The 16,885-nt window shown below is 38.1% G+C and overlaps 1 protein-coding gene across 5 annotated transcripts in view; it reads right to left on the bottom strand.

The window, feature by feature from the left end:
* KIAA1549 (KIAA1549 ortholog) overlaps positions 1–16,885 on the bottom strand; it is a 126,732-nt gene that overhangs the window by 23,796 nt on the left and 86,051 nt on the right. For all 5 annotated transcript variants that reach the window (XR_005559009.1, XM_039362350.1, XM_039362340.1 and 2 more), the window contains exons 8-10: positions 16,553–16,698; positions 14,385–14,562; positions 10,972–11,153 (exon numbers count right to left, since the gene is read on the bottom strand). Coding sequence is in view for 4 of the 5 variants with exons in the window: in XM_039362350.1 (XP_039218284.1) it covers positions 10,972–11,153; positions 14,385–14,562; positions 16,553–16,698 (506 nt within the window). In the remaining variant the exon portion in view is untranslated. The remainder of the gene's footprint in view (positions 1–10,971; positions 11,154–14,384; positions 14,563–16,552; positions 16,699–16,885) is intronic.

A 16,885-nucleotide genomic window follows, 5' to 3' on the forward strand; every position in this document is an offset into this window, starting at 1 on the left:
AATATACTACCATCATGTTGTCACACAACTTCTCCCAACCTGACTCTGGGACTGAAGTTTCCAGAATGGTTTTTGTGCACACAGAATAACAGAGTTGGAAGGGACCTTGGAGGTCTTTAGTCCAACCCCCTGCTCAGGCAGGAATCCCTATACCATTTCAGACCAATGGTTGTCCAATCTCTTCTTAAAAACTTCCAGAATTGGAGCATTCACAACTTCTAGAGGCAGGTTGTTCTACTGATTAATTGTTCTGCCAGGAAATTTCTCCTTAGTTCTAGGTTGCTTTTCTCCTGGATTAATTTCCATCCATTACTTCTTGTCCTGCCTTCCCATGCTCTGAAGAATAGCTTGACTCCCTCTTCTTTGTGGCAACCTCTGAGATATTGGAACACTGCTATCATGTCACCCCTAGTCCTTCTTTTCATTAAACTAGATATACACAATTCCAACAATCGTTCTTTATATGTTTTAGCCTTCAGTCCCCTAATCATCTTTGTTGCCCTTCTCTGCACTCTTTCTAGGGACATATTTTTTACATCGTGGTGACAAAAACTGGATGCAGTATTCCAAATTTGGTTTTAACAAGGCATTATAAAGAGGTATTAACACTTCGGGTGATCTTGATTCTATCCTTCTGTTAATGCAGCCTAGAACTGTGTTGGCTTTTTTGGCAGCTGCATCACAGATTTAAGTGATTGTCCACTATAACTCCAAGATGCCTCTCACCATTACTACTATTGAGCCAGGTACTATTGAGTCAGGTACCCCTATAACAGTGATGGCAAACCTTTTAGAGACCGAGTGCCCAAACTGCAAACCAAAACCCACTTATGTATCATCGGGTGCCGGGTGGGTGTGGCCCATTGAGTGGGTGGGACCCATTGGGTGGGTGGGACCCATTCGGTGGGCATGGTTGCAGTGGTAATGGCATACTGGGTGGGACTAAAAAGTTCAATTAATCAATTCCAACCTGCAAGATCTTTTTTTTTCCTGAGAGAAGTTGAAATTGATTGATTGATTGAACCTTTTTTTTTTTGCACACAGCAGCGGAGGCTTAAAGCGAAAAGGTTTTATAAAACCCAGCTGAAGGCCTAGCACTGGGGCGATGGCACGTGTGCCCACAGAGAGAGCTCTGCATGCCACCTGTGGCACCTGTGCCATAAGTTCGCCACCACGGACCTATACTGTACCTGTGCATTTACTGTTTTCACCACTGAATTTCATTTTGTTAGATATTGCCCAATGTTCAAATCTGTCAAGATCCTTCTGTATCTTAAGCATATCTTCTGGAGTGTTGGCTATTGCTGCCAACTTCATGTTGTCTGCAAATTTGATGAGTTCCTCATCTATCCCCTCATCCAAATCATTGATGAAGACGTTGAAGAGTACTGGGTCTAAAACAGAGCCTTGGGGTACCCCACTGTATACTTCCCTCCATGTAGATGCAGTTCCATTGAGGACTACATGTTGAATGTGGTTGGTCAGCCAGCTACGAATCCATCTGGTGGTGTTGCTGTATAACCCACATTTTTCTATCATCAAATAGTAGGTTGTGGTCTACTTTATCAAATGCCTTACTGAAATCTAAGTATACTAAGTCCAAGTAAATTATATCCATAGCATTTCTCTGGTTCACTAACTTTGTCACTTTGTCAAAGAATGTAATAAGAGTTGTCTGGCATAATCTATTTTTGGCAAACCCAGGTTGACTTTTGCTTATGACTTTGTTTGCCTCTAGGTGTTCACTGATTCGTTGCTTGATTATCTTTTCCAGAATCTTCCCAGGTATTGAGGTCAGGCTGATAGGTCTGTAGTTTCCTGGATCTATTTTTTATCCTTTTTTTGAAAAGAATAAACTACATCAGCTCTTTTCCAGTCCTCTGGTAGGTCCCCAGTGCTCCAAGATCTTTGAAAGATATGGTGCAATAGTTCTGAGATCACATCTGTCAATTCCTTCAGAACCTTGGAGTGTAATCCATCTGGTCCTGGTGATTTGAACTCTCTAGGACGGACAGGTGCTCACTTACCATTTTCTTGCCTATCTTAACTTGAATTCCTAATCTGTTTTTTATGGTACTGTTTTTGATAGGTTGGAGTGTTTTGTCCTTTTGTGTAAAGACGGATGCAAAAAAATAAATTCAGCAGTTCTGCTTTCTCCTGTTGCTTGTCACCTTCTTGCCACTTTCTCCCATTAATGGAGCAATCGTTTCCTTGACTTTTTCCTTGTTTTTTACATGTTGAAGGAAGCTTTTTTGTTATTTTTTTCCGTTGTCACAAGCCTTAATTTATTTTGAGCCTCACTTTCTTCACGTCATCTTAGCAGGCTTGGGCTACTTGCTGATATTCTGCCTTAGTTATGTGCCCCTCTTTCCACTTTTTATACTTGTCCTTTTTGTCTATCAATTTATCAGAGAGTTCTTTATGCAGCCATGCTGGTTTCTTTTGATAACTGTTATTTTTCTTCTTCATTGGTATTGTTTTAGACTGGGCTTTGATAATCTCACTTTTCGAAGTTTCCCAAACTTCCTGGGTTGTTTTCCCCTTGAGGATTCTCATTCATGGAATCCTTCCCAAGGCTCTCAAAGTTGATTGAAATTAGCTCTCTTAAAGTCCAAGACTCTAGTTTGGCTTTGTTCTATTGCTTGTGCTTGCATAATGTTGAATTCCAATATTGTGTGATCATTCCCACCCAAGATTCCTGTAGCTTCAACACCTTCTATTATTTCATCTCTGTCCAGTATGGCTGATCCTCTAGTTCCTTTCTCTACTTTTTGGGAGACAAAGTTGTCTGCTAGGTTTGTCAGGAACCTGTTTGATCTTGATGCAGAGTTTGTCTCCCAGTTGATGTCAGGGTAATTAAAGTCTTTCATTACTATTGTGATGTGCTTCCTACATACCTTAGCTAACTGACTAGCAAAAAGTTCATCTATTTCCTCTGTTTGGTTGAGTGGCCTGTAGTTTATACCTATGACAATGTCATTTCCCCCCCTTTTATATTGACCCAAATGCATTCAAGACAGTTTTCATCATTTGTTGTGCTCTATTTTGGTAGAGATGTAGTTATTTCTTATATATAGTGCAGCTTCACCTCCTCTTTTATTTGGTCATACTAGTAGTTCCACCGTATCTGGAAGGTGCCACCTTGAAGAAGGTTATTAAAACTGGTCAAGTTTCAGAGAATTCTACTGACAAGTTTAAACCAGTAGATGGAGATAAAAAGCTTTTCTACTTGCTGGTATATTACAAAATATTATGATTTTAGGACAATAGCATAGACAATAATACAATCCTATGAAATATACATACATACATACATACATACATACATACATACATACATACATACATATGTTGACAGTGGTGGTTTCTGGGTTTCCAGTTAGTCAGCCTACCATATTTGAAAATCTATAAAAATAGCCAGTGTGTTGTAGTTAAAACACTGAACTTGAACCAGGGAGTCCCATTTAAGCAACTCCTTTACCACAAGGCACTGGGTGACTTTGCACCACTCTCCTTCACATCATTCTCTCTGATAGGGGTTGTTGTAGGGAGACCCATGTATATTGCCTTACGCTCTCAGAGAATTGGCAGGATGTAAATGTAATACTAGATAATACATGCATGTACTGTTATTACTATTAATAATAAACAATGAAAACACAATATGTTAAACTCTCCCAGCAAAATGGACTTCAGACCTGCCATGAGTGACCAAAATATTTGAGACTGATGAGAGCTGTAGTCCAAAATATCTACCTGGCAGTAAGTCAGGGAAGGCCAGTAAAGCAAAACAATTCACTTATCTCCCTTGTTTCCATTTTGCCTTTTTGATTCATGCTGAGCATGTTATTGGCTAGAATGAAGGGATATCTCCCCATGCTTATTTTTACTGGCTGCATTCAAAGGAAGATAGACAGTTGACTCCTCAAATTGTAACAAACTGTGGCCCTTCAAGCTTTGCCAAAATCAGTCATCTCAATCCATAAACACTTTGATCTTACTATGTATAATAAAGAATCCTTTTGCATACAGTCAATTGACTCCAGAGCAGCTGTTCATGGATATAGTTCTAAAGCAATAGGATATGATCCCCTAAACAGCATTACTAAAGTCTACAGGTAAACTTAGACATATGACAGATACATTTAGATAGGTAAAGGAAGTATTATGTATAAATATCCCAGCCCCAAGCCATTAAGATTAAATTGTAACTCAAAGTGCTGAAATGGCTCAAACAGAAACTGCAATTCAATGGGATTACGATACTGTATCTCAGTAACTGAAGATTACTGAGCTGCCTTTTGTAGTAGGCTTCAGCAATGGCATGTCTTTCTTTTCCTAATCCTGTATCTGAGGCTACAGAGTCTGATAGAGGATTAACAATTCAGAATCATCTTGTCTGATGAAAGAAATGCATGCACCTGAAAGTAATAAAATACATGCAGAGAAATGGGCCTTCTGAAAGAGATGTATTAAAGAACATGAGAGTCAAGACTGGACATAGAATTAGGTCTTCAGGTGTGGGGAGAGCCAATCATTAGCACATAAGAAGCCTCTTAACAGGCTCCAAATAAATGCATAAATATAATTTCAGGTATTCGTGATTTCACAATTTTTACTATATAATTTCTCTTTACGAGTGACCTTAAATGATTCTTTCTTAAATCTTTGCACAATCTTGCTCAGGCTGACAGCCATAATTGAACTCGGAGTAGCCAAAAAAGGCAGAGTCCGAACCAAAATTGTATTGAAGCAACGTTTAATGAAATAGCAGTATTACGATTAAAGGTAAAGGTTTCCCCTGTCCAGTTGTGTCTGACTCTAGAGGGCAGTGCTCATCTCCATTTCTTAGCCAGTGTTGTCCAAAGACACTTCTATGGTCATATGGCCAGCATGGCTATACACCAAAGGCGCACGGAATGCTGTTACCTTCCCACTGAAGTGATACCTATTTATGTACAGTACTCGCATTTGCATGCTTTTGAACTGCTAGATTTGCAGGAGCTTGGGCAAAAAGTAATGGAAGCTCATATATTGTGTGGCACTCAGGCCTAAAATCTGGGCTGTCAGCTTTCCAGCTGACAACTCAACATCTTTAACCACTGAGCCATCACACCCCTTCTACTATTATGATTATTTTCCACTTATTTACTAATATTACTCTTCTCTCACATTAGAAGTGTAATTCACAGGCAACATTTGGAAGGGGGTCTCAAGGTGGCAATGAGTATGCTTTTCTACTTTCCATTGACTAACCCGGCCTCCGCTTAGTTTTCAGAAAATTGTTTATCCCCAAAGGAAGTTAGAATAATAATTCAGATGGTTATCAAAAGCCTTCAAACGCATTTGACCACCTCCATTTAAAATATAATACAGTAGCTGGACTAGGATGCAATTTTGCTTTTAGATAATCCTTGCCACACATGATCACAGAACCCCCAGGGGAAAAGTAGCTTCATAATTTCTTGATAACACATAGTAATTTGGAATGGATTATATATATATAATTATTATATGGACAATAATAATATACCTACAAAGGCGTGACTTATTGTTTGTATGTATATAAATGTTTATGTTTTATTTACACACTATATATACAAGTCCACATAGAAAATGCCACTTTATTTTATTTTGATACATACACCGATAAGCACACCGCCAGAGCAGGTTGCTTAATGAGTGAGCCTTTGTACTTTGATCACAGGAACAGTAATATTTCAGCTATGGCAGCTAATCTCTGAGCAGCTCTAGAGACCCAGTAAAATTGTCTTAGTGAATTATGATCTGGCAAAAATGCTAGTATATAGAGTTGGAGAAGACCGGTATGTATGTTGTGGATGACAGAGAGATGTCAGGCAGGAATATTAAAAAAAGAGGGAGAGGGCTTTGAAGATGGAGGGGAGATGCTTTAACTCTTAGGTCCTTTAATCACATCCCTAGAAAATTAAAGCTTCCAAAGCAAAGGACTGGTACTGAAATGATCAGCGGAGAGTCACTAGGTCAGGGGTGTCAAACTCTATTTCATTGAGGGCCGCATCAGCATTGCGGTTGCCCTCAGGGGGCCAGGTGGGTGTGGTCAGGGTGGGTCCAGCCTCCTGGATGGGCATGGATGGAGTGGGTGTGGCCTACTGGGTGGGTGTGACCAGCTGTACATCATTCGCATCAAGGGTGCCTGTGGGAGCCTGGGCAGGAGTGGAACAGATCTGAGGGTCTCTGGCTGAAGGGGGTGGGACCAGGGCAAGTGCCACTGGAGGAACCTCACTGTTCCTCTCAGGCCATGAGTGGGGGAGGGCTTATGGAGCTAAGACTGAATACGTTTCAGCATAGATGGCCACCACAAAATTGTACATTGGCTTCCGGCTGGCCTGGGCCAGGGCCAAGGCAGTGGGGGCCGTTCCCTCACTGTTTCCAGGATGGCTTTGCGGGCCACATGAAACCACTTCGCGGGCCGCATCCGGCCCCTGGGCCTTGTGTTTGACATTGTCTTGACTAGGTGATCCTATATCCTAATTTGATCCTTAAAATGTTATCTTTGATGCCTGTTGTTATTCTTCAAGGAAACAAATAAAGAATGAAAAAAACAAGATAATTACATGTATTCCTTAGTGACCTGAAAGGGTATCTTTGCTAGGAAATGCAATAAGAATCTTTGAGCCACATTCAGACATTATATTTGCAGTGCAATCCTATATACGTTTAGTCAGAGGAAAACACGAGGATTCCCCTCCCTCCTTTTGTTCTAGAAAAAAATGAAACTTTAGTTTATGTGATGTGTATACAACTTAAAGCCTGAGATCATACTCACAAATCAATGATTATTTTATATAAAAGCAACAGATACTAGTTCCAGGATTTCTCTAGATATGTGCTTATTTTCATTTTGTTAATATTGTTAACAGTTAAACAAATGACTTTGTTATTATTAAATGACAATTTAAAAGTCTTTTTCATATTACTTAATTTATTGCCCCAATTATGAGACTAATCTATTAATAAAATAAAATAAAAAATTGTTAGAGGAAGAAGGTCACAGTTCTAACCATCAATTAGAAGGTGGGATCTGGGGGTATACTGTAGATAGGTTAGCCTTGGTATGTCTAACAACTAATTTCCAATGAAAGTTCATGAATTAAAAAAGAACCTTTGAAGTTAGGATTTTACGTAAGCATGGATGTGTACACGCACAACCAGATTAACAGTCATTTATATTGACCTCTTAATTTAATAAATTCAATTTATAAGCTAAACATGGAGAAAATAAAAGTATGGTTATTTACAGATGTTGCTACTGAATTGTTCTCATTTTTCAAGTAAACAAAATTCTTATTCAGTATGACGATGGAGATCACATCCAGTCAAAGCTCAGTGGGGGAAAAACAAGATGACTCACAGCAGAATGGATTATTAACATTTTATATGCCTTTTATGCAACTCTTCAACTAAAAAAGCTCAGAGAGATTGGTCTGTGATGAAATCACTAAAGCAATAAGAACCATTACATTACTTCCATCTCAGAAACTCACTCCCATATTTTATGTTGCTGCCTTTCCTCCCTCCAAATCAGGGGTGTCAAACTGCCAGCCCGCAGGCTGGATGCATCATAGTGAAACTGCGCCCACCTCATTGCTGACAATGGCAAAAAAGTCATGATACGTCACAACACATACCCCTGCTCCAAATGGATTCCAAATAATTCTGATACAGTTTCCCCACCTTAAACCCTATTTTTAACTTATTCCTTCCGACTGTGTCCTGAAAGCAACTCAAGGCTATTTCTACTTCTTTTTACAAAGCAGAGTTTAGCAACACTTAGGCACAAAGTATGTAACACACCTGTTGCTTTAACATAAAAATAACAAAATCTTGTAAGTTCTTTTGGAGGAGAATATTCTTCAACCCAGAAGATTGTGCCCACTGCCAAATCTGCAGTGATGCCCTTTTCATTTCCACATCTCTTGAGCCAAATCTAGACTATATTCCAGACTAGGTGTTGATGTCACATCTGAGATTTTCAAATTTATGCAACAACTGAAAAAGATAAAGCACTGGAGAGAGCTGATTCTGGCTAACGACTAAAGGCACATCCAGACTGGTTTATACTAGTATTTATACACATAGATCAGGGGTGTCAAACTTGCTGTGTCATGTGACATGTCGCAATGTATCGCAACTTTTTTTCCCTTGCTGGAGCCAGGGTGGATGTGGCTTCTGCATGATGCATCCAGCCCACAAGGCGGTAGTTTGATACCCCTGACATAGATTATTCTCTTCAGCTTTGCAAGGGTTGAATTCTATCAATCACTGTGCCTATTTAGATATATAAAAAAGTAAGATGTATCTGGCCAATTATCAGTCAAATAGATAATTTCAAAAATAATTAACAAATTGAATGCCAGGCATCTTTTTTTAGAAATTAGTAAAGGACAATGGAGCAGTTCAATTTTGGGAAGCCTCTAAAAGGTATAAATAACCAAAACATCATGTGTAAAGTTCTTTATAATTCCACTTTTTCCTCTAATAGGAATCACTTTATCTGAGAGTCTTACTTCAGAGGTTTTAATCTCCAACCCCCACAAGATTTAGTTTAAAGTCCCTACATCAATTTTGTCATGCTTCAGCTAAATAATTTTTCCAATCCTTGAGAGGATCAAAATCCTCATGCAATTGATTTATGCTACACTGATGGGTACCATAATTGGGATAACTTTTTATAAGCTCATGAAATGCAATTAAATACATAATGCATTCAAACTACTCGTGTTTTCAAAGAACTTAATGTATTCTACCGATGAACACTTCTCGAAGCAAAGTTTGGATAGTATTTAGTTTTAATAAACATAAAATAGCTACTTACCCATGTTTCCCTGAAAATAAAACCCGTTCTTATATTTGTTTTGCCTCCAAAAGAGGCACTAGGTCTTATTTTCGGGGGATATCTTACCTGTTTACTTTAGGATCACTGCAGCCAGGTCTCCCATGCCCCAATACCTGTTGCGCCGCTGCCCAACTTCTTCTGCAGCTATTCATGGCAGCTCACGGCAGGAAGCCATATGGAGTTTGCACCAGTGTCGCTGCTCGTGGCAGGAGACATGATGCATTGTGTCATGGTACACGCAAGTGGTGGCACTGGTGCAATGCACCACGTGGCATCCTTCATGACCGGCAGCACCAGCGCACTATGCCACATGGTCTCCTGCTGCGAGCAGCAGCACAGGGTGCACACCACATGGCCTCCTGCCATGAGTGGTGGCACTGGCATGATGGGCCATGTCGCATTCTGCTACGAGCAGCCGCCAGCAACTAGAAGAATTGGGTCAGTGGCCACACAGGATTCTGCTGGACGGGGCTGCTGTTGCTGGTGCCACAGCCACGAGGCAAGGCAGGTGTCAGGGCATGGGACACCTGGCTGCAGGGGCCCTGAGGTAAGTGGGTGTGGGGTGCAGCTCCAGCTACTCATCCCTGCCCTAGCTTGATTTTTATGCATGCGTCTCACCCCACCTCGTACAACCAGACCGTAGGACAGAGTGGGCTGAGTCTCAATTAGGGCTTATTTTTAGGGTAGAGCTTATAGTAGGCTCACATGTAAAAATCAAGCTAGGGCTTATTTTTAGGATAGGTCTTATTTGGGGGAAAGACGATATAAGTAAAGGAATATGCAAGCCTTATTCTTAGACTGATTTCTATTTTTAGTAAAGCAGAGACAACTCAAGTCAATAGTGTAGAAGTCATCAAAAGTGAAAGCTATTGTTGATTTTCCTTCTTCTCTTGTTACAATAATGAGAAGTAAAGCTACCCAGTTATTCTAACAACTTTCCATCAAAATCACAATCACTTTCAACCTCACTCATTTTTCTCATGATTAATGAAACATAGTGAAAATATGAAATATGAAATGGAGAAAAAACACTTCTACAACAAACCAATTCCTGTAAACAGGAGGACAGTAATATTCCCAGACCTATCAAATTGTCCAAAATGGAACAGTTTTCAGATTTAGCTTTCTCACTATAAATTATAATCTGTATAAAAAGAAGGCAACTCTGAAAGATTGTAGGGTCCACATTACTAGAGATAATAATAATGCTCTTATGATGAAGGTTGAAGATGAAGGTTGATCTGAAAATATGAACTAGATCAGCACCAAGCAACCTTTGCATCTATATTTAACCTTTGGGGGAAGATGGAGGAGAACAGAGGGCAAGGCCTTATACAATGTGGGTGAGGCCATGTCACTAATGAATGAGATCATCCATGTTTTGGAGAAAAATATTGACTTTGCTTTACCTGTATTGTACCTATTTTAGGATTTACAATATTGTTTTGCTTACTTATATATTTATAGAATTTATATGATTGCCCATCTCAATTTTGTGACTCTAGGTAGTTCATAATACAAAACAGAAAAAGAAGAAATAATAAAATATTACATAAAAATGGGGATATTATGAGGACAATTTCCATCTCAAAATAGACTCAATCAATAAAAAGGTAGGACATGGTTCTATCAATTTTCCGTAATTGCCAAAATTTGGTAATATAGTTAGGTATTCTCTCTCTCTTTAATTTGTTACAAATATTAATATTAGATTTCTACTGTAAATTTATGTTGTTAGATAATACACAGACCATTCAAAGTGTATGAATGGTCTCTCTCTATATATATTAAATGTTAATTAAGGACAAATATTTTTTAAGATGCAACAGGTTTCCTTATTCATAAAGAACTTTCTTGATACCATATCCTGAGATAATTTTTAGAAGATATTGTTTATTACATCACAGCCTTGCAAACTCTAGATCTGGGATCACAAATGCTTAGCTTCATTAGCTTGCATTCTGCAAAATAAGCATGACCTTCCATTTATGAACAGATAATGGCAGCCATATTATAAGAGTACTCTTAATAGTTGTTAGCATGTCACAAAACACCTAGACATTCTAGAACACTTCCACTTCTCCAATTCTTACCTTCTGACGCTGCTGTATGTTGCTCATGGTATCTGGTTGAAACTCAAGTTTGTCCGTGCGACAAAGCTTCCAGTATAAAATTATGATTATCAATAGCACCACAACTACAGGGACTACAACGCCAACAATAATCCATAGATTATTCTGTGATTCTGGAGGAGATTCTTTGACTTGATCTACAGCTATCAAAGAAATTGGGAAAAAGTTAGAATTTATGTACCAAATTCTGGCAGTGTTTAATCATAGTGTTAAAGCATTAACTTCTAAAATATATTTTTGGGACATGAACATTTAGTACTTTAGTCTCATGTAATCACTCTATCTACCTTTTCCAACTGATGTTCTCCTAATGTATGAGAGAACTGCCAGTGCGCTAAATATCCTGAGGCCAAAAGCAAGGTCAGAAACTATCCAGAGTTTGTGGCTATCCACTGCAATGTCACTTCATCTATTCTCACATTCAGTAAATTGGTAATAATTATATAAGAAGATGGAAGCACGTATGGATATCTATAGTATGACAGTCAAATTGGGGCAAAAGAACTAGGCTTGTCTCTTTAATATCTGAACATCTGTTATAATATAATATTTGTTATTGTGGGAGTGATATCCCACCCACTGCTGGGATGGAATAGTGGAAGAGAGCATCTTTCAATTCATGCTTATGAACTTCCCATTGCAACTGGAAAGACTACTGTGGACCATAGAATATAGAACTAGATAGGTTCTTGGTCAGATCCAACAAAGCTTTTCTTATATTTGTGGCTTCCTACAATGTTATATTCTTCAAAGTTGGCTTTATATTCTTCAAAGTTGGCTTTCCTGCAGATGTCCACACTTCAATCTTACAGTTCTTAGCAAGGTCAGTTTGGAGAAGTTTGCCATAACAATACAAGAAAATGCCTGGCACTCAGCATTTTGTACTTTGGTTCTGGCAGTATGCCATATATATATATAGGTGAGCAGTTTTCTGAAACACATTCTGTCCAAATGAATTGGGGTTATAACTCCCAGAATTCCTAATAAGGTTCACAGACATCTGAAAGATTGTACAAAAATGTATGATAAAATAAGATGTATTCAATTGGATAAAAAGGATTGGAGGAAAGAATTTCTATCTGAAATTTTTATAACTATTGGCAGCCTCTACAGTAGGATTTAAATTTGACTGTAAGTTGCAAACTGTACCTCAGAATACCATCTCAATGGTTTAAACTCTCATCTTATTAAAGTATTTGTTCAAAATAAAATTCATAAATATCAAATGATCAGATTACATAAATGTAGTTAATGTGGTCGTTATATAAATATTAATGTATTGTAAAACTGACACTAACCTGTAGAATTCTGAATAAGATAAATATTTCAATATCTTAATTATAAAAATTGCAAATATTTGCTATTTTTCTTAACTGTCATACGAATAGAGGATTTATAAAAGCTACATACCATACCAACTTCAATAGTTTATATAAAAACATACGCTGATAAATTGTAATCTTGCAGAAAATCTATTATTGTCCCTAAAGAAAAAATAAGCTAGCTATAAATACTTCATATCCATATAGTATGTGCTGATACAATATGTGCTGGCATTCAGTGCTAAAAGCATAACACTACTTCTCCCCTTCCATATCTGGAAAAGTTGAAGTGCTACAGTGCTTTCGTAAATATCTACATATAAGAACAGAATTATGGGGAAACGAGTCCCATCATGCTAATAACGGAAATATTCTGTGTCTGGGAAACAGTAAAAGTAACTGCAATGGCTGCAGGCCAAAAAGTCTTGAGGTCCTTGTAAAGTCTAAGTTATCTGAAATGGGTTTCCCTATTTTTTGAGCCATTAAGGAAAATTATATCCGAAAAAGGCATATATTAGGAAAAGTGCTCAGCATGTATATATTGTGACAACATATGTACAAACATTTTTATGAGTTTTCATGCAGGCTTATTGGGAAAGATGGAATAAATCTATGCATAAAAAATGTGATGCACACCACCGAGTGAGCCGTATTTATTGGAATCCCAGTGTAAACAATACTCATTGGCCAAACTAGAGAAGTTGCTAAAGGACCTACAGTCAGATTTCCTTTATATGCTGTTCTTGTTGTGTAGCATGGTGCTTATAGTTTCTGAAGGGCAACATTTAGGGAAAACTGGTTTAGAGTTTTAAGATTAATTTCTACTGGAAAGCTAGTTATGACTGTGGAGGATCAATCTAACAATCATTACAGAGTTACTGTAATGATCAAATTACAGGGAAGGAGAAATCATATCTCCACCTACAATAATCAAAGAAAAGTAGGCATGGGAGCCTAGATTCAGTTCAGGGGCAAATCAAGCCAACTCACCCAGCTGGAGGAATGATGTTAGGAAATGCTGCTTAATGAAGTAACAGCCTTAATAATGTTCTTTCCTAACTCCCACCCCTGATGTTATTAGTTTTTCCTTGCTGGAACAGTAGCAGACACAGAGAACAGCTTGTTTGGCACATGCCTTTCTTCCAGTGAGGAAAATCCTTGCTGGGGAAGCCAGCAGAAGCAACCCCATACCTTCCTAGCTCAGAGAGATTGCAAGGGACCTTCTTAAAATCCTATTGGTTTTGTCCATGTCTTCCCTTTCTCCCCAAAGACTGCAGGAAATATGCGGTTATTTTCTTTCATTAAAAGAAAATAGGTCCTGAACAAATAAATAAGGAGTGTTTCCTTTAAGGAGTTATCTAACCAAACACTGCAAATCAGTGTTTCTCAGCCAGCATGCTGGCTGGGGAATCCTGGGAGTTGATATCCACATATTTTAAAATTGTCGAGGTTGAGAAACACTGATTTCAAAGTTTGGAAATCTGGTTCAGTCTATGCATCTGTAATATTTAAAGTCATTTTTAATTTGAACATAGCTTACATTCATTGTATTGCCTCTGCCTCCTCTCTTATTTGTACTACTGTAGTCACAACTTCAGAATGAAATAACATCAGATAATAATTTAATACAGAGAACAAAAGCATGATAACCAATTTATTATGGCAAGATACAGTTCGTGATAACATAATACTTAATGTTGATGGTATAATTTTCAACATGCTATGAAAGTTGAAGATATGCATGTGTGTGTGTGTGTGTACGTGTTGTTGCAAGAAATTTAGGTTGCTCTGTCTCCAGAAAGCATTAATTAAACAGTTACCATAGTGAGCAATTAACCACGTAGGGAGCTGTTATGTAACACTTCTTTGCGCTGTGAGGAGAATATTACACTTCTACTGAGTCCAGGGAAATAAAGGTATTAAAATTCTTCATATCATAGAAGTTGAAACACAGGCACATACACAAGCAGTTCCCCACAAACTGTATGCATAGACTGTTTTCTTGAACATGCTGCAAGGATGACTTATTATTCTATTTGTTTGGAGACTCACGCTGAGCCACTGGACCCTGAATGCGATAACCCAGGATGATGGCAGCCTTCTGGATATCCACCCTATTAATCAAATCTGATGCCTTCACAGCACTGAGCCTTTCCCCATCTCGATCTTCCACAAAATAGACCAGCATAATTGGACTGTCGGCTTCCTCTATGCGTGAAAAATTCACCATCTGAAAAAGCATAAGAATTTCAATTAAAAATCGTGCTTAAAATGTGAGGATTCCATTTTCATTATTTTTTTGCCATCTCATACTTTGGGGTGACTTGGGTCATGGACTTCAATCATTGACACCCCATTTTTGTGTGGTGAGATAGGCTATTGTCTATTTGAATGATAGCCCCATTTGAATGATAGGCACATACTTTAGCACAGTGGTTCTCAACCTTTTTAATGCCGCGACCCCCAACCAGTCGTAAGTCAAGGACTACTCAACCGGTCGTAAGTCGAGGACTACTCAACTGGTGCAGCACCATTTGCAGAATGGAACTTTTGGCGGGCTCAGCAGGGCAGAGACAGCCTGGACAATTCCTATTGGCTTTTGAAAGCCAATAGAATTAGACTCTATTCAAGAGAGTCTATTCTATTGGCTTTCAAAAGCCAATAGAATAAAAGGGAGTAGCACAGCTAAGGAAAAGGGAAAAAAATGGCAGACTGCATTGTTTGGCAACCCCTGTGAAATGGTCGTTCGACTCCAAATGGGGTCCTGACCCACAGATTGAGAACCACTGCTTTAGCAAAAAGGTCCACAAAAAAAAACCAAACAAACACTTTTTGGAATGGTAGGGTTTAGAATTTTGGAATATATTGTAAATGCTGTTAAAAAAAAGAATTCCAAGGAGCGGTTTATCCATTTATAAAATCACATAGAATACAGGTTGTCCTTGACTTACAACAGTTTGTTTAGTGACTGTTTGAAGTTACAACAGCACTGAAAAAAGTGACTTATGATTGTTTTTCCACCCTTATGATGGTTGCAATATCCCCATGGTCACATGATTAAAATTCATTAATATTTATAACGGTGTCCTGGGGTTATGTGATCACCTTTTGTGACCGTCTGACAAACACAATCAATGAGGATGCCAGGTTCACTTAACAACCGTGTTACTAACTTAACAACTGCACTAAAATGAGGCAAAACTCACTTAACAAATGTCAACAGAAATTTTGCTTTTGATTATGGTCGTAAGTTGAGGACTGCCTGTATTTTACTAGATGCATGGACACCCCCCCCAGCACACGCTCCCAACCAAATTTGCCTAAGATGCTCAGGGCAAATTACTAACAAATAATGTAAAATCCACAGTCAACAGAACATAAAATCTAACATCACAACTCAGAAATGGAAATTTAAACCATGAAGAAGAAATAAATTGAGAAGGACTTAAAAAAAAAAAAACACCAACCCGCGGAAATATTTGCCACGTTTCATCAATGTGGAAATATTTGCAAATTAGTTATAAATATTTAATAACAAGTCTGAATACCCACATTAAAGTTAAATATGAAAGATGGCTTGTGGTCCAAGACTCAAATCTTAAAACCATCTGCTCACAATTTTGCATACATAAAGAAACCCAGGGGAAAAACTGGAAAACACTTCCATTCTTCAAATCTTTTGTTCCCTCCCCTCTCTTTTTTTCATTCTCCTTCTTCCATGGCTAAGGGGGGAAATAAGAAAAACTACATTTTTCTAAAGTATCTTGCAAATTGTTATAGTTTTTCTGATTATCGACTTCCTGTTCATGGAAACATTCCTATTATTCTATTTTCTAATGTAACTGTAGGTGACACTGTGCTAAGAAGAAAAATAATCCTGACATCATCTTACTATCTTTGGAGAATGAGAGGAGTTGAGAATAACAGCAGATAAAGCTAAAGAATAACAAGCAAAAAATTTCATTTACTGAACACTAACAAAAGAACAACATGAAACAAACCTGTACTCAGCCTAATTAATTCAAATTCAAATTCTGCTTACGCATGTCACAGTTAATACTGTTTAAACCCCAGCAAACAATAAAGCAGCACCAGTAAAATGAAATTCAAAGCATTCGGGGCATGAGAAAGATAAAAAAAAAGATGATGGTGACAATAATGATTTCCTATTATTGATGTCTTCCCCAACTTAAGCTTCAGTCCCATTTTCTTTGAAATACCTGCACAATGTTCTTCCCAGCAAAAGTTGCTCTTCTCCATCTCCGCCCTCGGCCAACAGCCTCATTCAACAATTGGGCTAACTTTCGCTCCATCTCAGCCTGAAAAACTTCCTCTTCAACTTTCTGGTTGATAACTCCCAGAACAACTAAGTTGAAATAAACATTCAGATAGAAAAAATATGTATGCTTTTAAAAGATGCTTGAAATGTTCACCTTGACATCATAGGTAAACTAAACATTTCTCATTAGAATAATATTCAAAATGGTAAAGAGAAGATTTATTTGGGAAATGGCAACTATATCTTTGCTAAATGTTACACCAGGAAGTATTTG

Source organism: Crotalus tigris, unplaced genomic scaffold (genome assembly GCF_016545835.1).
Source record: "Crotalus tigris isolate CLP2741 ecotype Arizona unplaced genomic scaffold, ASM1654583v1 scf7180000017588.1960692, whole genome shotgun sequence".
Taxonomy (NCBI): domain Eukaryota; kingdom Metazoa; phylum Chordata; class Lepidosauria; order Squamata; family Viperidae; genus Crotalus; species Crotalus tigris.